The 22,733-nt window shown below is 35.1% G+C and overlaps 4 protein-coding genes across 4 annotated transcripts; 2 read left to right on the top strand and 2 right to left on the bottom strand.

Moving 5' to 3' along the window:
• Positions 1–2,661: 2,661 nt before the first annotated feature.
• LOC123657458 lies at positions 2,662–6,710 on the bottom strand. The gene is made up of 5 exons (XM_045593001.1): positions 6,689–6,710; positions 5,896–6,618; positions 4,590–4,673; positions 3,325–3,464; positions 2,662–3,008 (listed from the first exon to the last, which is right to left on the bottom strand). Exons 1-5 carry the CDS (start codon positions 6,708–6,710, stop codon positions 2,670–2,672), a joined length of 1,308 nt encoding a protein of 435 aa, XP_045448957.1. The 3' UTR covers positions 2,662–2,669.
• A 1,591-nt stretch (positions 6,711–8,301) lies between these two features.
• LOC123656935 (uncharacterized protein C1orf194 homolog) lies at positions 8,302–10,039 on the bottom strand. The gene is made up of 4 exons (XM_045592544.1): positions 10,003–10,039; positions 9,562–9,743; positions 8,776–8,944; positions 8,302–8,568 (listed from the first exon to the last, which is right to left on the bottom strand). The coding sequence occupies exons 1-4, from the start codon at positions 10,009–10,011 to the stop codon at positions 8,428–8,430; spliced, it is 501 nt and encodes a 166-aa protein (XP_045448500.1). The 5' UTR covers positions 10,012–10,039; the 3' UTR covers positions 8,302–8,427.
• Positions 10,040–10,097: 58 nt separating this feature from the next.
• LOC123656872 (serine/arginine-rich splicing factor 2) lies at positions 10,098–12,842 on the top strand. Its single transcript, XM_045592484.1, has 5 exons — positions 10,098–10,420; positions 10,514–10,654; positions 10,895–11,077; positions 11,352–11,418; positions 12,113–12,842. The coding sequence occupies exons 1-3, from the start codon at positions 10,239–10,241 to the stop codon at positions 11,067–11,069; spliced, it is 498 nt and encodes a 165-aa protein (XP_045448440.1). The 5' UTR covers positions 10,098–10,238; the 3' UTR covers positions 11,070–11,077; positions 11,352–11,418; positions 12,113–12,842.
• Positions 12,843–18,453: 5,611 nt separating this feature from the next.
• Positions 18,454–20,044, top strand: LOC123657077 (U3 small nucleolar RNA-interacting protein 2). The gene has a single exon (XM_045592667.1). It carries the CDS (start codon positions 18,668–18,670, stop codon positions 20,015–20,017), a length of 1,350 nt encoding a protein of 449 aa, XP_045448623.1. The 5' UTR covers positions 18,454–18,667; the 3' UTR covers positions 20,018–20,044.
• Positions 20,045–22,733: the final 2,689 nt, after the last annotated feature.

A 22,733-nucleotide genomic window follows, 5' to 3' on the forward strand; every position in this document is an offset into this window, starting at 1 on the left:
TTCATTTCTATTGTGTCATCAGTCAGATGTCATGTGCTTCGCCGGCCGGCAACAATGTTTGTTTGTTTTGGCTTTTTACGTATTAAGGTTTGTTGAAAGTGTTATCATAATAATTAAACCATTTGAATACATCACAATAGACATGGAAAGACGTTTTTGCAAATTTTTGGAATTGGAAAAGTCATACTTTTTACACTTACTGAAATATATGAAACATCTTTATTAAATCCAGATTTATTAATTCCTATGTAGAAACGACCAAGTGGTAGTTAATTCAGTTGTCATATTTTTAAGCACAATGTAGAGGCAGACAACTGCAATATCTCGTAAATTAAACATAATTAGAAGAAATGAAATATACAATTGTTTGTCTAGCTAAAAAATATAGCAGTGTTGAAAATTTCAACAAATTTGGTTTGAAATTGACAAAATGGGAGCACTTTTTCCTATTTTGCGCTCTCCTGAAAAGTTGCTGTTTTGTATATAACTCTTTTTACTTTGCACCCGTCGATATGATGATTCTTTTTTTGTTGGAATATTCCAAGGGTAGTACCATGATAAGGAAACTAGAATCTGATGATGTTATCCTAGAGTAACCGAGGGAAACATTCGAAAATTGTAGTGGTGACTAGAACTAGTGAAGTCGGTTTTTTCGTTTGCTAGCAAACACAATTATTATTTCGTATCATTGATTGAATTATGTCCCTGAAATGTTTTTTTTTAAATCATTTTTTCCGACATACCTGCATCACATCGCTTATGTCGTGTTAAACAACAAGACAAGTTAATTATAATATTTCCGATATAAATTCAAAACATTAGTAAAAATTATATTAATATTTTGTATTTAAAGTTATTAATGGATGTTGTTCGAGATCACAAGTAAGAAGTAGTGTCAATTTTATATACTATTCATATTATATTAAAATTTTTACAACATTAATTGTATGTGTGAGATGTAATATTTATGATTAATGTAACAACTTACTTAACAAAATATAAACGTAAACTTCACTAATAAGAATATAGTTTTGTTTTTTTTTTTTTGAAAGGCAATATTTGTATTAAATTTCTTTAAAAAACAATAATTGGCCTAATATGATAGTTAAGTCTTTATCAACTTTCTGTATACATTTTTTATTTTCTTTTTCAAATTTGTTAAAGTTTTTCTTACATTACACTAATGTTAGTTTAAATAAATAAACGTCATGTGTTCAGCACAATTAGTGTTAATATTGAATGGTCATTAGATAATAAATGTAATCTTTTTATATAATTAATAGAATAAGGAAGCTTAGCCTTTTGATAAAGTTCATTTTTCGTTTGTTTAGAAAATGTTTCTACGAATTCGATTAATAATTTTTATATATATTAAACACACAACAATATTTTTTTCAAAATATTTATTATAAATTATATTCAAAAAACTGCTAAAATAACAATAAAATTAATGGTTTTAAAGCATTTTGTTTGTTGTGGCGACTTTAACTTAGTCACATCCAAAACCCCTGATTTTTTTATTTCTTGTAATTACAATTTCTAAACTTGTAACAATTGAATTTATATTTTCTACTAGCACAATAAAGATTGCGGCCGATTATTTTGTAATTCGTGATTATACTTATTGATCCTATCAGATATTGTTGCTACCTAAATGTGCGGGACAGGTTATTCTTATGATAATTTTAGATAGTAAACTTTAATCTGTGTATGTGCAACGTAAATTATGTTGTACAGGCGAACTGTAATAAAATGTTACATATTTGTTGGTAATGTTTCTTTTTTTGGTATTTATTACCTCACAAATACAATATTCCAGTCACACTGAATATATTGCAGCAGTCACTTTATTTTACTGAAGCCATAATTTAAATGTATACAAATACACTTAAATAGCGAACAAAGATAGAATCACTTAGAAGAAACTTGGGAACTGTGCAAGAGTTGCAAACTAGACTTGGGTAACTCATGAGTGAGTGACACAAATGAAACATATCTTTTCAAGTGAGCTAGTCTCTCATCAGCTCACTTGCGTTTCAAATATATCTCCAGCTCACTAGGCTTATGATTCGTTTTCGAGAGACTGACGTACTGTGCTGGAGTGAAAGAGACTAAGCTAGTGAGCCACTCGATCGGACGATGGCATTTATCATGCGAAAGAGAGAGATAGTTAGCTATAGCTCTGTATCTTTTCGATTCATATTTCACAAGGTCATTCAATTTTCTTGCTTTGAACAAGCGAAAAAGTATTTTTTAACGACAACACAAGGTTGCATTTTGGTTGCATTATAAAATTATTTCACTGAGCTAAATGAGCTGAAGAGCTAAATGAGTGATATATATCCTAAGATCAAAATTATATATATCTCTCTTTTCTTTTCAGTGATATAAACTTCGCATGGCTATTGCAAACAGCACACCACTACACCAGACAGAATCTCCATAATAAGTTACTCTATGGTTTCAACCAATTATTAAATGTCAAACACTTTGAAACTGCAAGAAGCTTATACAAAATATAAGCTTCTTGTGAAACTGTACCTCAGTTGGGACTTAGGAACCGTTTACAAGTTGCAAACTATCGACAAATTGGAAACTATCAACTTCAAAATGAGACGTTATATATTTTTTTTAAATACAAAAGGTAAATAAAACACATTATTGGTTTATTAGTTTATTTCTTCAATGTCCTGGATTAATCTGTCAATATAATGAGCGAGTTGTATTATAGGATTTACAGCGTTTCTAAGACAACCACATTTACATTTGTTTTCCGAAAATTTGCCCCTGACAGATCTTGCCGGCCATTTATTATAAAATTTGTCGGTGTATTTCTTTCCGCTTGTAAAATTATTAGTGCGATTAAGAGGTTCACTTGTACCACGATACTTTATTTTATCAATATAGTTTTCATAACAATTTCTACAACAGCTATACCAATTATTTTCCGAGTGGTATTTTCTATCAAGATTTCTCTTTTTTTCTTTATTTTTATCAGCTGAAAAAAGCTGAAAAGAGTCAATTTATTAAAATATGCGTTTTGATTACTCCTTTTCTTTTGATTTTGATTAAGAAATAAGAAAATATTTTCCATTCAATCAATAATATACAGAAATAATCCATTAAAGAAAAGACTACTTCATTACATTTTTGAATATCATGTCAAAAATTGACCGCTCCAGCGGGGATCGAACCCGCGTCTCCGACTGACCGTGTCGGACTACTTCGTTATTCATTAAATAAGAATTTTCTAAACATCGATCTATATTAAAAACACATCATTATATAATGTTACTTATAGCAAAATGGCTTCATAAAAGTTACCTTGTTATTGCAACTAGGTTTACAAAAAAATTCTTGATTAACTGATTTTTTTCGCTTCGTTCTTTTATTACTTCTCAAAGAGGTATCTGAATCACTAGCAGCATACTTAATTGGTGAAACGTAAGGCTGCAAAATATTACCTAAAATTAAGTTGTAGGTACTACGTAAGGAAGATCTAAGATAAGAATCTTATATCTTATCGTTAGATATAGCGTAGATTAGATAATCTACTCGATAAATTGATAAGCAAAAAAATAATGCTCAAAGACTAAATCACTTTTTATTTTAAAGATACATCACGGATTGCATGAAAATATTTCAATAAATAGGTACCGAATTAATTTTAATGGAACTTAACATCTATACGTTTAAAGATTCTTTATTTTACACCAACATCGAAATGAAAATAAATATAAAGGAGAAATAAAAGAGAAGAAAGGCGGCCTTATCAACATAGAGGCGGATATTCCAGTTGAAATAAATTACATATCAAATTAAAAAGAATATTAGGTTCTTATCGCATTCGTGAACGAAAATAATATCCCTTAAAAACGAAAAAAAAAACCGACTTCAATTACATCGACAAGTAATACAACGTAGATCGACGAAAAAATAGTCAAGCAACTACGCGTTATTAAAGATTACTCAAAAAGTAGTTATCAGATCTCGATAAAATTTATATGTGACCACATGATAAACATCAGCTTTCGATTAAATTAAAAATTATCAAAATCGGTACACCCAGTAAAAAGTTATTACGAATTTTCGAGAGTTTCCCTCGATTCCTCTGGGATCCCATCATCAGATCCTAGTTTCCTTATCACAGTACTAAACTAGGGATATCCCCTTTCCAACAAAAAAAGAATTATCAAAATCGGTATATCCAGTAGAAAGTTATGCGGCATAATACAACGTAGGTCGACGAAAAAAGCGTCAAGTAAAAACACATTATTAGATATAACCCGAAAAGTAGTTGTTAGATCTCAAATAAATTTAAATGGGACCAATTGGCACACACCACCTTTCGACTAAAACAAAATTTGTCGAAATCGGTCCACACGGGCAAAAGTTCTGATGTAACATACATAAAAAAAAAAAAAAAAAAAAAAAAAAAAAAAAAAAAAAAAAAAAAAAATACAGTCGAATTGAGAACCTCCTCCTTTTTTGGAAGTCGGTTAAAAATAATAATGAACAGGTTCATTGGCTAAGGCTCGTTTATCTAATGTACTGTACGTGTTTTAGATATTTAAATTACAAGTACGTACATATCTTGCTGACTCCACGAAAAAGAACATCGCACGCCAACACAGCTGTGAGAAGTTGTGAACTGTAGTTGTAGTAACAGTTACCTAGGAATAAAAAATGTTTGGATCTATACGTATGTAATAAAATTATAACATACAATTTTGTATTGAAGATATTAAAAAAAAATAGGAAATGTACTTTCATTACTCGTGCTGATGCCAAAATTGTATATTTTCACAAACAAAGTGTATTGGCGACGCATCATGATGAAACTGCTAAATACATTTGAATGGCTGGCAACCTGGCGTAATTTACGTCCATACAACAAAATAAGACATCGATTTTTTCATTTTTATTTCGGAATTCAATGCGCTACTTTGAACAATGAGATGGAAATCAAAATGCTTAATTACGACCAAATCCGAAGTCACAACTATATATACAAATAAATAAAATTGGAGTCTCTGGTTGCAATATTAAAATAACCGCTTTTACCAAATACATATGGATGTATACACGGTACATATACCAAATTAACATTTTTTACACTTTTTGTCTGTCTGGTCTTGTAAATTTATGTATTTTGTAACTGCGAACTAAACATTTTTTTTTAATTCCACGTGGACGAAGTCGCGGGCACAGCTAGTACTATATAAAAATGAGTGAAATTCTATTATAAATCGTATATGGATTGTACACGCCGCTAAAAGATATATTTAGGGTAAGATAGGTATATAAAAACGGCCATTCCAGTTTAGTAAGGCTATTTTTATTTTAAAAATTTATTTATTTTATAACTCTTGAGAACTGAACAAAATCTTTTTGTTAAATTCCACGCGGACGAAGTCGCGAGCACAGCTAGTTGTATAATAAAACGGTTAAATTAAATATAACTATTGACGACAAGAAAATTCGCCCAAAATACATGGTAGTTATAATGAATATATCAAAGTACAATATTTTAGTGAAACAGTCTATAAAAGGTCACATTTTTGTGCCAAGCTTCATCTTACAAAGTCTATACAACAGGTTTGGAACCTTGTCTACCATAGGTTGGTGGATAATTCTTCTGTCAAGAGTAACCAGGTATTTACGATAACAACTAACAACCATGATCGATGGCTTTACAAGATTTCTAAGGCAAGTAAATAACGTAGATCCACGAAAAATAACACATAGACCGGAAACAAATACCGATTCCGAATGGAAACCGAAGTTCATGAACTTTCGTCGCCATTACACTACAGGCACCAAATTTAGTTCATACTGGTTTATATTTAGCTATTATAGGTGTATTCAAAAGAACAAATAATATTAGAATCATACCACGATTTAATAGAATGATTTTGTAAGCGAAATCGACAAACTTTGACCACATCTTTATAACGCTATTTTCATGATCTTTCTTCAATTCGTTATTAAGCGTATCAACATTGGTTTTCAAAGGACTAATCACTGTAATGTCTGCATCTGGTATTTCCTCGTCATCTTCAAGTTTAGCGTATTTTTGCAAGCATTCTATGTTCTCTTTAACAGTTTCCAGTTGTAAGGTAATATTTTCAGCAATATTCTTCTTCACAATCTCCAATTCATCTTTAATATTGTCATCCACTTTATCAACTTTGAGAATTTTAACACCATTATTAGCATCAGGTCTGAAAGTTATTGTTGCCTCAGTACTTTTGAAATCTTCAAATTCTTTACTTGTTTCTGAATTGTGGCTATTAGTATCTTCGTAGTTTGCCAATTCATATTCGTCGCGAAGTTCACAAAAACTCTCAAAAAGTTCGTCGTCACCTAAAAATGCATTGGATGGCATACTTCGTATGCTTTTGTCTAGCCTAGATTCACTCTGACAAAATCCAAATTGATCGCAGAGCCTGCGCCGTGCTCGCCTCTCGCTCAGTTCCTGTCTCAATATCTTATCTTGATAGGATTTATCCTTCAATCTCTGAGCAGCGTCGAGTTGATTCTTCTCCAACGATCTGTACTGTTCGTACAAGTACCATGACCGTACACGATTACATTTTGCGTGTGCTGAATCTAAATCTAAATTAATACAATTAATATTATATGTTAACTTTAACGATTAATAAACTAAATAATAAGCAATACAAACTAAAGGAATCCACAAAATCCATTAGTATTTTAAATAGTTGCTTAAAGAATTATAGTTTTTGAATAGTTGACAAAATTAAGTTCATTTGAATAATTTTAAAATAAAAGTAATTTAAAAATAAAACAACGTATTATTCATAATCCCATTTGACGTAAAAATTATTTTCTTCAGAAGAATCATCATGAAATATTTATGGCCTGTTAAAATCACAGGAATTAAATACAAAACGAGTTCACAATCAGTAATATAACTCACTGTATTTTTATAATGGTTAATAAAAAACAAAGAACTGAATGACTTATTTTTATAACGTAAGTAAGTAGGCGCACTATGCTTTCTCGGTCGTGGTCTTTATGTGTGAAGCTAAACCAATTCATACAAGGACCATTTAGAGCGAGGTGTTTCATTTATCTATTTAATATCGATTTATAATGGGGCCACATGATAATCACGAGCTATTGAATATAATAAGAAGAATCAAAATCAGTACAACCAATAAAAGGTAATTGGGTACTTGACACAAATAAATAAAAAAATAATAAAAAAAACATACAAAACCCGCGTGCGTGAAGAACAACTAATAGAAAATCAACTAAAAAGGCTTTTAAGGCTTTTTGAAATCCTTGTATCGAGCCCTTTAATTTGATACCCTTAATGTAGTATACGGAAAAAAAAATTTAGTACCTAACTACAATGGCTTCGCACAGCCGCCATGTTTGATTTTTTTTTAACATCACCTACCAGAATACCTCAGTTATGTAAATCCGTTCAGCGGTTCTGGGGATATAAATAATAATAATAATAAATATTACATACATACAAGATACGCGCAAAAAACCAAACCCTGCCTTTGCACTCAGGTAAAAATACGAGTCGAATTGAGAACCTCCTCCTTTTTTTGAAGCCAGTTGTAGAATGAATAGTGATTACAAATTCCCCTGTAGCTTGAATGCAGTTTGCAAAAAAACCTAAAGACTTTTCTAGCGTTTACGCAAATTTCCCTCAGTGTAATTAAACAGCTTTTTCGGATTTTATCGCGGTTTATTAAGTTTTTTAGATACCCGACGTTTCGGATACTTTACAACAACCATGTCCTCCCGTGATCATGGTTACTGTAAAGTATCCGAAACGTCGGAAATCTAAAAAACTTAATAAACCGCGATAAAATCCGAAAAAGTTGTTTCATTATAAATCTAAAGACTAATAAAATATTTAGGATTACCTACATGGGGTTACCCATTTGGGGTTAGCTACATGAGTCTTGTATAGTATGTCCTATTTGTTATCGATTGGATTTTCTGTGCTAAAATTAATAAACCATTCCATGTTTTTGAAGTAAAACTTCTTTACGCACGCTTAACTTGGAGAGTAAGCTGATGAATGCATGACGAGAGCGTTACGGAAAGTGTGATTGGGTGAGGTGAACGAAAGTTAAGAAGGTAATATATGATAAATGGCGCTAAAGAAGTTTTGCTTCAGTCGTGTGGTCTAAAGCACACTCGTTTTTTTTTTTTTGTTGTCGTTTTTTTTTGTGTCTAATGAATTGATTTTATTTAATGAATTTATTTTGTCTATAATTTTACATATAAGGTAGAAGTAAATAATAAAAAATATTCTAGTGAATTTCGATATATTAGATTTAATCACAGATAAAAGGAATGATAGAAGGGATTTTTAACTACTACAATCTTGATTACTTCGCAACATACACATTCATTTACAGTTGTAAACGTAATTGGTTAATAGAAGAATATGGCCCCGCCGGCTGGTTGCCGGCTGTAGCCGGGATTTGTTTGTGAAGAATGAACTCCCGAATTCATAAGCTTCACACTGAAGGGTGACTTCTGTTCAGCGATACCACCACGTTTCATTGGATGACCCTAAAATCAATAGACAAACACGTTCATTAAATATTCAAAGATTAAATTTACCAATCATGGTTATTGTAGTTAATAATGATAAATAGATCACCAATTTTAGTAAAAAAAAACGTAAATAGTATAAGTATCTACTATTTCAATTTCATCATCAATATTATACGATTAAAGTTATAAGATAAACTCGAAATAAAAGATTTTAATCCATACCAATGGGATAACCACTGGCGGTAGCTTGTCATAAGTATTCCTTAGACGACGCCAAGTATCGCAACCGACTGTCTCTGGTTGTATGTACAAATCTTCTTTATCTGCAAAATGCTCAGTGGAGTGGTTATAGGATGCTGCCAAAACCAAATCCAAGCTGTCGTGTGGTAAGCTGCAAAGATTTCTGCAAATGACTCTTACAACTCTTAACAGAAAAATAATACAAATATATAGAGATTTTTTTATATGACTAAGTCGACAAACAAGCGTACGGCCCACATAATGATAAGCGGCTACCGTAGTCTATATTAGATGCCTGCAACAACAGAAGCATCGCAAGTGCGTGACCAAACTTAACTCTGACTCTCCCCAGGAGCTCTGGCCACCTTACTCATCACAGAAACGCTACTTGACAGCAGTATTAATTATGAACTTCTGTTGTTCTGTTCTGTTTGTTTGGAGTACTTCCTAGATGTGCTGGTCCAGATTTTGAGCAGGATATATCCTACTGTACCCATCTCAATAAAATGTTGACACAAATCCGTTATACTTGTATATATTCAGTTAATACCTTTACGCGCCAATAAATATAACCCAGCGTCAACGTTGCAATAATCAATTACAGTAATGACTTGAAAGAAAATGATATAGGCAAACGTCGTCACATCTACATATCAAATGTGTTCAATGTAAATCGTATTAATAAGTAATAATTATAGCGTATTTCGTACAGGCCGTTTTATAACTTTCATTAATCGTTAATTACACAATATTTGTTTCGTTACTTACAAATAAGGGTGATAAAAACTTAATTTTCTAACACTGGCCAAAGTATGGTGCGAGAAAAGTCTTGAACCGGTTGAAACCCCGTGTTTTTCTGTAGTAGATAATACAATCTCTTTGCTCAATTCTCCTTCTTTTTGTAAATTCGGTAACAGCTTTTTATTTCTTACTTGTTTAACGCCTGTCATCTTATTAACAAAAATTTTTTTTTCAATAAAATATTAAAATATACACAACGACATTTGGTTTTCATGACAACGATTAATATCGCACAAACAAAAAGAGTGCGTATATTATACAATATACTTAATTATTATACGCTTAAAGGAGAATAAAGGAAAAATACTATATGTAAATTCCTAAATCACAACAAAAAACAAACAAAAATTACAAATTTTCGTTCATTCAGTAATTCGTATTAAAAGATAGAAAAATAAGGCTGCCTACAGTTTTCATAGGGAATTGTCTATGATTACCAGTTTTACCAACTGTAAAATACTCGTTCACGTCAAACCACTTTTAACTTCCTTCTCTTTGTCACTTTCTAGTGAAACGTCCGGTGGGTGAGACGCTGTTACGTGATAAAACTAGTAGTGCCGCCATTTTGTTTTGTAACTGTAATTGTTATTTTTAAGATCGATTTCTCGTTTATTGCACTGAATATTGAATATTAAACAGCAAAAATGAGCTACGGGAGACCACCGCCGCGTATAGACGGCATGGTTTCACTTAAAGTGGACAATTTAACGTATAGAACAACGCCGGAAGATCTGCGTCGCGTTTTTGAAAGGTGTGGCGATGTCGGGGACATTTATATACCACGAGACCGATATACGCGTGAAAGCAGAGGATTTGCATTTGTCAGGTACATTCATCATAATGATTATTTTCATGATATGGATGATAAAGTTGCTAGAGTAGATCAACCGATGTAAGCTAAATGATCTTTTATTTTTAGGTTTTTCGACAGACGAGATGCTGAGGAAGCATTAGATTCACTCGATGGGCGTATGCTGGATGGAAGGGAACTTCGCGTTCAAATGGCGCGTTACGGCCGACCCTCTTCACCTTACAGAAGCCGCTACGACCGTCGGAGAAGGTAAAATATTTTGATAGTTTATTTTTATCTTGCATGTACATTTACTGAATTCATGTCATTATTATTCCCAAGTAGCTCTTTGTAAATAATAAATATGAACTAAAAGTGTGTTACTGTAGATGGTGATAATGATATGTAATTAGTTGTAAGATAATAACATTCCAGAGGGTTCGAGTCGTCCCACGTGTTGCACAGTATTTGAGTAATATTCATACAAGTATAATTGGATATTTCTTTTAGCTACTCGCGTTCACGGTCTCGTTCACGTCGTCGATCCAGGTCTCGCTCGAGGAAGCGCTCTTACTCGCGCAGCCGCTCCCGCTCGCGGTCCCGCTCTCGCTCGCGCTCGGACTCCAAGAGTTCACGCGGCCGGACTCGAAGTCGCTCACGCAGCCGCTCGCGCTCCAGGCATTGAACTGCTGTGTAAGTACTTTTGTATTTTCTTACGTCATTTATCCAAAACTATTGAAGTAAACTTTCGTCTAAGACCTTCAGGTGGAGGAGGGTTTGTCTATTTAGACATATTGTTGTTGATGTTTCCTTGATTATTTTTGTTAATTTCTGTAATATATTTATTTACTTTTGTTTTTTTTTTTTTGTTAATTATTATTTACCTTTTCATTAAATAATATTCTTGTCTTAGTACTACTCGTTTTATTTTATTTTTTTTTAATCTAAATTATACAATTTTTTACAGGTTGAGTGTACCATGGTGAGCTGAAGGGCTGAGCTCCCTGCGTCTGAGCTGACAGCCTTCGGCCCAGGTACTAGAACACTCCTAAACAATAAGAACTTTAGATATAACTATGATCGACATAATGGTATCATTGCAACAAACTTTAGTTTTAAGTTTCCAATTTATTGTATTGATCGTAAATTACTCTTTTTCTGTTTTCATGTACAACTTTGAGAATGTGTATCACTTACATTTTTGTTTTAAATAACTATTCTTTCTGTAACATGAAGAAATGTCATTCAGATTTATTTATCAAAATTGTAAAAAATTTCACTCACAAAAATTTTCAAAGGTTGTGAGTGGTTTACTTTTATTTTAATAATAAAGTTACTCTCAAATTTGAGATTCATGTATTTTTAGAATTTGATTAATCTCATATATGTGACTGTAATGGTGGTAAGATATTATTTCAGGTTTATATTATAAAATCAGAAGATCATGTTCTCCAAATTGGGTTAAATTGGGAATATTATAGGACCACCTCAAGACTTGGTAAATAATGCTAAAGTCATATAAATGTTTGTTATTATCAATTTGTTTTTTTTTTTTTGTCATAAATGTAAGAGATAGGATTTCAAGAACAAATTTAAATTTTAAAAGTGTAATGTACTTGTTGCAAAAAAATTGTACTAGGTTTAAGTTTGTGTATTATAAGTTTCATCCACATCTAATTAAATTTAGCAACAGCATTAAAATATTAACAGAAACGTTGGTATGCTCAGGGCATGGAGTATGCGGGGAGCGAGGCTGTTTGCGGGGAGGGGGGGTTTGCAGTTTGCTGACAACTGCTGAATTGCTGTTGTTGCAGATCCAAAGTTATGAGTAAACTTTTATATTTATTGCAATCCAAGACATGCATAATTAGGTCCAGAAGTATTTATTTAAGCCTGTGTTTAGATTCAGTATTATAGTTATATAAACTTCACAATCCCACTTCTAGTGTGTTACTAAGATAGTTTAAATAAATTAATGCGTGTTAATTCAACTCGATAGTGTAATGTTAGTAATTGTAACTTCACAAAAAGTTAGGAATCGGTGACAATGGTTGCATAGGGAATTAATGTTTGGATTTGTTTGGCAGGCCGGTGCTGCTCGCTGGCCTGTTTGCTGTGGCAGTTTCCTGTGCTGATTGCTGTGATTTGCAGATCCGTGCGTCTAGGTTACTCTAACAATGCTGGATTTCTCCCTCCCTGGCTATTTTTTATTCGTAGAACTACATATTTTATTATCTGATTTTCTTCTTATTTTAGAGGAAAGGTTTAGTATATACAAAAACAAAAATTAACAATTTTGTTACTTATTTTTATAAAGACTTGTAATTATATTATAAAAAATAAACCTTTTCTTTAAAATTGTTAGTCAAGAAAGAAAAAGTCGGCGCAATGTGGATGGGACATCTGGATCAATTTAAGATAAAGATTTTAAAGGAATTAAAATAACAGATAAAACCAAGCTTCTTTTATTAATATCCCCATAATCAATTTTCGTAGCCATTCAGAAGTTGAGGCTAGTTTACACTTTGATTGGTACGAGTGCGAGTGCTTAGTGCAGGTGCTTAATGATTAGTACAAAACACTGACTGCAGCTAGTTGTGAGTGATTAGTCATCAGCGTAGTCAAGTGAATAGAACACGTGTTCTATTTTTTTTTTGCAAGTGTATATTTCCCCTTAACTCTCAACTTGTTTGGCTAAACAAGTTAGGACGTGCTTGTTTAGTGATTAGTGTTTACTGTTTAGAATTGTTGCACGGAGGACACTCGCTGTGTTTTTTAGCATTGTATTATTATTTGGAATAAATACTATTTAGAGAAGGAAAAATGTCGAAGTGGGCCGAAGATACGACCTATAAATTTGTACAGAAGTATCGAACTTGATTCGTCTTTTTAACCCTTTCACCGCCTGAGTCGGATTTATCCGACACAAAACCCTATGTATTATATATTCAATTTCTAAACGTATTATGATGTTTTAGCCTAAAATACATTTTTTTTTCGAAAGTTATCTATTCAACCTTTTAATTAGTGTTACAGTTCAGATTTACTATATCCAAAAACAAAATAAAATACTATTTCAGTTATGGTAAATTTACTAATATTATCCCGGAGAAAGTGTATTGACTTCCAACGCCTATGTCAAAGAGTAATATAATCATACAGGCCTATGTCGTATTTATCCGACAGTAGTGATGAGACATAATGTTAGAATTTATAAGATATGGAATATTCATAAACAAAAATATTATATTAAATACCAAGTTATTGAATAAAAAAAAGTACATTAAGTAGTTAATTGTTATTTAATAACGTTAACGTGTTTTTGCTCGGTGTAAATCTATATTTTGTAAGATATTAGCGATTTAGTTATTTTTCTACGGACAACTATAAATGCTAATTCACATCCCTAGACTGAGTCCTTTACGCCAGTATAGCCAGTACATAGCCAGCGCCTGTATCGGAGAAACACAACCGCTCATGACGTCACAATCGTATGGAATTTTCCATTAGTGTTGCGCGTGTTTTTGTGATAGAGTAGTGAGTTAGTTTTACGTTCGTGTTTTTAAAATTGAAATTTACCATGATGACTGCTGAAGAATTAATACGAATTCTAGAAGGTGACGACGATGACGAATTTGTGTCAGACGAAGAATTTGATATTGACAAAGAGATAGTTATATCTTTTATTAAATTGTTTTATTTAAATTTATTGTGCAGTGAGAAACGGTGGTTATACGACGACGAAGAACTAATAAATATAGGATTAAAGAACTTTATTTCTCATAATAATTTAACATTCACTTAAAATGAGATATATTTCAGAAATCAAACAATGCTATTTGTAGTGGTGGCAATTCAACGGAGAGTGATATTGAATCGGTAGGTTATTTTTTTCCGTGTCTGTCATAGGTGTATGATCATCATTTTTAACCGACTTCAAAAAAAGGAGGAGGTTATTAAATCCGACCGTATATATATATATATATATAATATTGTTAAGTGTTAGGGTTCGAAGTGTGGCTACCTACCACATCGAACTATTATTACGTAAGTAGTAATAGTAATTCAATGAGGCTACAAGATAACTTACCTGATACCATTACCTTTTAACCATTTAACCTTACCGATACCTTTACCATTTAACCTTACCGATACCTTTACCTTAAAAATACCTTCACCATTCATAACCTCAAACCATTACCATTACCGTTACCAAGATACATTGACGTGTCCGTGAAACAGAAAGTACATAGCTCTGAAAAGAGCTGTTTTAATGTTCGTGAAACAAGATTGTTAGCTCTGAAAAGAACTGTTGGAAAATAGCACAGCACACCATGCAAGCGGATACACCAGCAATCACATGCACAGATCTTCACAGAAGTCTTCAAGCTAACTTGCACGTATTCTTTATGCATATCTTCACAAAGTACAAGCACGCCGCCGCCGAGTGAAGTACACGTCAGAGATCCGTTCGCCGCACCGATCGCCGCCGAAAAGGGCGAGACGCGGGAACGTATGATCTATTTATAGATATCGCTCCGCGCTACCGTGCCCCCGACTCGCGACGAAGCGCATGAGTAATCAACAGCGGCACGCGCGGAGAAAGAGATAGCCACGTGCGGAAAAGAGACGCAAGGCTTACTAATAAAGATCTCTGATTGGTTAAACAACTTCTTTACTATTGATATACTTAGTTTTTTATTGCTAATAATTTTATATAAATATTACCATTTTTTTGTTTAAATATATTCGATCGACACCTTCTGATCAAGACTTTCATTTCGACACGACAATAGTCCCTAAAGAAGGATTTGGAGAGAAAAACCTGCTGACTCTTTTCAAGACTTTATTCACTAGCACTAGGTCCAACACAAAGCACTAGGTTCAAACACTAAGCACTATCGATGTCCTAAGTCGTAGCCAATGTCGTAGGTTTCGCTGGTACCACTCTTGATCACTAGTTTTCACTCTTGAAGTCGCCTCGAAGATCGCTCAAACTGAACTGCCTCGCTCGCCTCGCTGCGGCTATTTATATCGGCCGAGACGAGACCCAGACTATTCTGGAAATTTCGCGCATGTACTCGGTTTTCGAAACTATACTTCTATATAGTTCCACAGTAGTTCCTCTAACGCCATCTAGTATTGAGTAGAGAGTTTCATGCTATCACTGTCTTTGTGTGGTTTCAATAGTTGCCGCTAGATGGCGCTAGTTTCTTTGGGTGCGTAACACTACTCCCCTCTTAGAGATGCTCGTCCCGAGCATCGTTGTTACTGCCATGGTAACGCGCCAGACGGTCTATGTGTACCACTTTGAATGTCCCTCTTGGTTGCTTTTGAATCCTGTAAGTCACATCATTCAGTCGGGTAACCACTTTGTATGGACCGTCCCACTTGGTCTGCAACTTTGGAGATTTCCCTTTCCGGCGGGTTGGGTTATGCAGCCACACCAGTGACCCTTCCTTGAAGCCGCTCGTGTTCGATTTCCGGTCGTATCTGGTTTTCATGTTCTCGCTTGACTGTAAGCCATTTTCCCGAACCAAGGCGTGTTTATAGTGCAATTTTTCCCTTAAATTGCTGACATAGTCTTGTACGGTATTTGATTCCTCCGGTGCCCCTCCAGTCAATAGGTCTACTGGTATTCGTAATTCTCTACCGTAATTGACATACGCCGGGGTAGCTTTTATGCTCTCATGCTCGGCGGTTCGGTACGACAGAAGGAAGAGTGGTATATACTTGTCCCAATCCTTTTGTTTGTCGTCTACCAATTTCGCCAAATGTCTCTCAAGGGTCTGGTTAAATCTCTCAACCATTCCATCAGACTGTGGACGGTACGCGGTGGTCCTCGTCTTATGCATGCCCAAAATTCTGCACACTTCCTGGAATATTTGCGATTCGAAGTTCCTGCCCTGATCAGAATGGATTTCTAGAGGCACACCAAAGCGACATCACTTCTTCGACTAACTTAAAAGCGACTGTTGTAGCTTCTTGGTTTGGCGTATGGCGAACACTTCGGGCCATTTGGTGAAGTAGTCCATGACGACCATAAAATACTTGTTTCCCGATTCCGTTACAGGAAATGGCCCCGCTACGTCAACTGCAATTCGTTCCCACGGTGCACCGACGTTATACAACCGCAGATTTCCACGGCTCCTGGTCTGTGGTCCTTTACAGCAGCGCAAGTAGTACATTTGCGGCACCAATCCTGTACATCATCTCGACAATGCAACCAGTAGAATAGTTCTCGCACTTTTGTTAACGTCCTCCTGATACGCTATCATGTATTTCACGGAGAACATCTGGTACTCTCGTTCTTGGGACAATTATCTGAAGGTGGAACTCTGTGCCGTTAGTCTTCTCCCATTTCCGGTAGAGTATTCCGTTTTGAAGTATCAGACTGTCCCATTGAGCCCAGTACGCCTTAGTGACAGCCCCAGTGGGTGCAACCTCACTCCAGATTGGTTTTACGTCACCATGTTTCTTCCATGTGATGATGTGCCGAAGGTCGTCATCTCTTTCTTGAGCTTCCCTCGTAGCATCATTCTCCCAGACACCCAAAGGACTTGTTCTCGTTAGCTTTAATGCTACTTCATTAGATTCCTGCTTAACACAATGTTTGCAGACTTCCGAACACTGCCTTCGTGAGAGTGCGTCGGCATTCCCATGCAACTTTCCGCTCCGGTGTTTCGTCTTGAAGTCATACTCCTGATCCCGGGCAGGAGGCGAAGGCCTTTGCTTCTTCAGCTCCTCTATTTGTTTCTCGATCCTTTTCATCCTTGCTATCTGGGTCTTCTTTTGCGGACAGTTGAGCTGAAAATGGCCCCTCTCGCCACACTTGTAGCACATGACTCCAGAACTTTTCTTCATAGGAGCCTTAACTACCTTGACTTCCTCAGAGACCTCACGGATCTTATGGGGTCTTACAATTGAATTTTACTAAGCACAGGACCTAAAAACACCATTAGACACAACTAGCACTAAAAACTGCACTCGCACTAATCAAAGTGTTAACTAGCCTTTATGCAAATGAAGGTTAGCGCTCAATATCATAGGGCTGACATTAATTTTCTTAATACAATATACTAGCTGCTGCCCGCGACGTCGTCTTCGTGAACGCTATACAGCACCAAAAATACCTACGATTATACCTTTTAAAAATAATATTCATTTACCCGTTTCTTCTTTACATTTCATATCTACAGAAAAATCTCATAGATGGCGCTGCTTTAAAATTGTCTTGTCTACTTATATTCATTTAATGATTTATCGGCTTAGTTACTTATATTGCGTGATTTTTAGTGTGTGAAGCTAGCTTATACAACATGGTTATTAACATAATAACAACAACATTCAAAATATGCGTCGTTAGATTACACGTTGTTACTAATTGCTCTAATAATAAAAAGAAGACGAAAAAAAAAGAGAAAATTTTGGGTGCACCCTATATTAAATAATAGATTAGAATATGGGAAGCATCACACATTGCATTCTAAACTCAGATGCTATCCAGATAATTTTTTTTTTGTAGTACTATCAAATATAAAATATTTTAATAAATAAATAAATAATAGTAATTGTAAACTGAATTTATAATATAATAAAATTAAGTAGTTTTTCTTAAAAAAGTATGTTTTTCAGTGCTTAACTTATATTAACTTTGTGTATAAGTTAATGTACAGATAGATGTGTAGGGTAAAATTTAATTATTTTTTTTAAATTAATATAATTATAAAATGGCATATTACGTGTTTCTTTTGCACGATCAAAAATTTCCTGTATAACTTTCAGCTCGTATTGAACATTTTTAACACAGTCTAATTTGATTATTTTTTGCAACTCTTCCGATGTTTTATTTATTAATCTAAATTAGTTACAGAACTTTATAAGTTTGTGATTAAACTGGAGGTATTGTTTAAAAGACGTTTGGCAGTTGGCACTCGAGTGGTTTTGACTGATCACGTGCTTAAAGTACTGCGAGTACCTTACCTCGAAAACGCCAGTGCTCACAGTAGAATATAGTGGCGATTCATGACGTCATATATTTCCCTAGGGTACTGTGATATTATATTGGCAGTCCATAACGGAACGAATTTTTCTACAGTGATAGTACTGTGGGGTACTCGCAGTGCATATCGGAACATACTACTTCAACTTGTAATTTTAATTTTATGTCACTGTCAACTTGTCAAGTCATAAGTCAAGCACCGTCTGCCAAACCAACGTGTTCTATAAAATTTTAATTGAAATTTTAATAAATAATTAATATTATAAATAAAACTAAGAAAAATGTCTTCTTCTTTTTTCTTAAAAGGGAAGTCAAGGCAAGTTCATAAAAGAAAAGGTGATAAAATAAATAAAAAGACGACAAAAAAACAAATTGTTCCTAACCTCGAAAACGGTCATGAATCTTCAGAGAGTGATTTAGATTTAAAAAAGTTTTCTGATGCCGAAGAATCTGAAAGTGACCATGAAACGGCAGAGCAGAAAAAGTTACGACTAGCGAAGAAATACCTAGAAGAAATAGAAAAGGAAGAAGCGAAGCGCTCGGAAGTTAAAGAACTCGACGATGCGATCGATAAACGTTTGCACAAAGATTATCTCGAACAGAAAGGTAAATTAAAAATAGAAGTTGCTGACAACTATATCGCTCCTTGTGAAAATGATAGTAGACTTATTAGGACCAAAGAACATCGTCTGTCTCTCACATGTGTGTGTGTAAGCAGCGAGAGTGACTACGCTTTCACCGGCTGTAAAAGTGGCACAATCATAAAATGGGGTATTAAAGAAAAACGAAAATTAGGCTGTTTATCTTATAAAACACATTCCACCTACTTGAAAGGAGGTATCACATCAATAGCCATAACATCAGATTCTAAATATTTAGCCACAGCCGATTCATCCCCTAGTGTTCAAATTTGGGATCCGCATACATTAAAACACATACACACTTTTAGAGGACATAAAGATACTGTGATTGGTCTAGTTTTTAGAAAGAACACACATGACTTATACTCAGCAAGTAAAGATAGATCAGTTAGGATTTGGTCATTGGATGAAATGGCTTACGTAGAGACATTGTTCGGACATCAGTCTCCTATAACATCTATCGACGCGTTATCCAGAGAGAGAGCTATTACTTCAGGGGGTCGAGATACAACTGTAAGGGTATGGAAAATAGTTGAAGAATCACAATTGATATTTAACGGTCCAGAGGGAAGCCTTGACGAGGTAAAATTATTAGATGAGGAACACTTTGTGTCTGGCAGTGATAACGGTTCAATATGCTTATGGAGTGTTTTAAAGAAAAAGCCTATATGCATGGTAAAAGAAGCACATGGTTCAGAAAATGGTGTACCTCGCTGGATCATGAGTCTCGCTACACTTTTAAACACAGATGTTTTTGCGTCGGGATCATACGACAATCAGATCAGAGTGTGGAAAGTTAGTGATTCTTATAAAAACATTGAACCTTTGTTCACAGTGCCGTCAGTTGGTTTTGTAAATAATATACAATTTACGAGTAATGGTAGACAATTATATGCAGCTTTAGGTCAAGAACACAAAAACGGCAGATGGTTTAAACAATCAAATGCTAAAAATGGTTTATTAATTGTTAATTTTTCCATTAAGTCATAATAATTTAATAAAATAATATTAAATTCATGTTGTTTTTTATTAATATGGCATTTAAATAATGTTCTTTTTTTGGTAATTTGTTTAAAATTAATTTGATTTAATCAATACTCAGTTTGTATTCATTGTGAGGTAATAACTTAACAAAATTTAATAAATGTGCTATGGCAGCCCTATATGCACTCCTGGTAATCCTTATAGTGGACAATATAAATAAAAATTGTACCTGAAATATATTCATAAATGATGTATACTCCTAATAAAATATATTTTATTAGTTTTTATCATATAATAATTGCTCAAAGTACTCTAAAGTGTTCTTAAAGTTAGTTAAGTAATCAAAAGACTTCATCATCTTCCTGCCCTTATCCCACTTATGTAGGGTCGGCACAACATGTTTTTCTCTTCCATTCCTCTCTATTATTCGTCACTTCAGTGCTTACTCCTTTCTTTCTCATATCCTCACTCACACAATCCATCCATCGCTTTTTCGGTCTGCCGATCGCTCTTCGTCCTTCGACATTCATCCCTAACATTCTTTTACCGACATAGCGGTCATCCCTCCTCATTACATGCCCATACCACGCTAACCTATTGCTCCTTATTTTCTCTGTCACAGGTGCTACTTTCAAACTTCCCCTTATATACTCATTTCTAACCCGATCTTTCCTCGTTACTCCACACATCCATCTTAGCATTCTCATCTCGGCTGCGTGCACTCTTCTTTCATCCGTCACTTTTGTTGCCCAACATTCTGATCCATACATTACGACAGGTCTTATGATCGTTTTATAGATTTTCCCCTTAAGTTTAAGGGGCATTCGTGGATCACAAGCTGTTCCAGAGACCTGTCGCCATTTCATCCATCCCGCATTTATTCTATTTTTCACGTCACGGTCTATGTTGCCGTCATTTTGTATTAGTGACCCAAGGTAGCGGAAGTCGGAGCAGACTGGTAGGGATACACCATCCAAGGCAATATGGGAAAAACTGGACGAACCGCTGAAATCGCAGAACAAGTGCTCGGTTTTAGACCTACTTATCCTCAATCCCGCGCCCTCCAGTCTTTCCTGCCATTTTCCCAGTCTGCTCTGTACCTCAAGGACATTATCTCCGACAAGAACAACGTCGTCAGCAAACAGCATACACCAGGGTGCTTCCTCCTGTATGTCTGATGTTAGAACATCCATTACCAGGAGGAATAGATACGGGCTTAAAGCCGACCCCTGGTGCAAACCTACAGCCACACTGAACTTGTCAGTTACCCCGGCTTCGGACCGGACGTGGGTGCTAGCTCTATCATACATCGCCTGAACAAGTCGTACATACTTCTCTGGCACTCCTTTCCTTTTCATAGCCCACCACAGAACCTTACGGGGGACCCTATCGTATGCCTTTTCCAGATCCACGAACACCATATGCAAGTCTTTTTGTGCGAGTCGATATTTTTCGCAGAGTTGGCGGAGTGCAAATATGGCGTCCGTAGTTCCCCGGCCCGGCATAAATCCAAATTGGTTCTGTGTGACCTCACATTCTTCTCTCATTCGTCGCTCTATCACGTTCTCCCATATCTTCATGCTATGTGACATGAGCTTTATTCCCCGATAGCTGCTGCAGTCCTGTATGTCACCTTTATTTTTAAAAATGGGCACCAGTGAACTGTAGCACCATTCCTCGGGGTAAGTAATCAAAAGACTTCAGGAAAGCATATGACAGCGCGGATCGAATTTTCTTGTATGCTATTTTAAGGTATTTTAATATTCCAAAAAAGCTAGTGGACCTAGTGGTGGCGGCTACTGGAGTGAGCAGGATGTGTGTAAAGGTTGGCGGCAATTGAATGTGGAATTTCCTGTTATTACCGGTGTAAAACAGGGCGACGCCCTGTCACCAGTGCTCTTCAATATGATCTTAGAGCATGTAATTAGAGGATTGATGACACTCGATCTGGGGCTTGACCTGAATGGAAGGCATATGGTGATAAGCTACGCTGACGATTTGGCCCTGTTGGGGGAACACGTTAACGATGTTGCTGTAGCCGCTATGACACTCGAAGAGCAGGCAAAAAAGGTTGGTTTCTTGATCAACCATGACAAGACCGAGTACTTCCACATGAAGAGATATAGGAATATTCGCGAATCAAGACAAGACCTCCATGTTGGAAGTACTACATACAAGGGAGTGCCCAAATTTAAGTATCTTGGCTGCACTGTAACCGATACGAACACACGTGACGAAAAAATACAGATCCGTATACAAAACACCTTGAGGTGCAGTGCAGCCCTGCACAAGGTCTTGGTGTCCAAGCTTCTTAGTAGGAAGACAAAGATCACAATTTACAAAACCATTATTTGTCCAATCCTAATGTACGGTTGAGGCTTGGACACTTACGTTCAGAGAGGAGAACAGGCTTCTGGTTACGGAAAGGAAAATTTATTGTAGAATCATAGGACCAACTAAAGGAAAAATGGCAGCTGGCGAATAAAAACCAATGCTGAAATTGAAAACCTGGTGTCTGAGCCAAACATCATTGGAGTTACCAAATCCCATCCGTTGCGGTGGCTCGGTCATGTCGAACGAATGGGTGAGGATCGAGCAGTTAGGAGAGCGTATCTGGGTCGACCAACTGGACGTAGACCAGTGGGCTGGTGGTTTAATTAGCCATAAATATTTATTATTACTTCTACTACTTACTATTAGTTACTCATAGTAGGGAATATAT

This window comes from Melitaea cinxia, chromosome 10 (genome assembly GCF_905220565.1).
Source record: "Melitaea cinxia chromosome 10, ilMelCinx1.1, whole genome shotgun sequence".
In the NCBI taxonomy this organism is placed as follows: Eukaryota; Metazoa; Arthropoda; class Insecta; order Lepidoptera; family Nymphalidae; genus Melitaea; species Melitaea cinxia.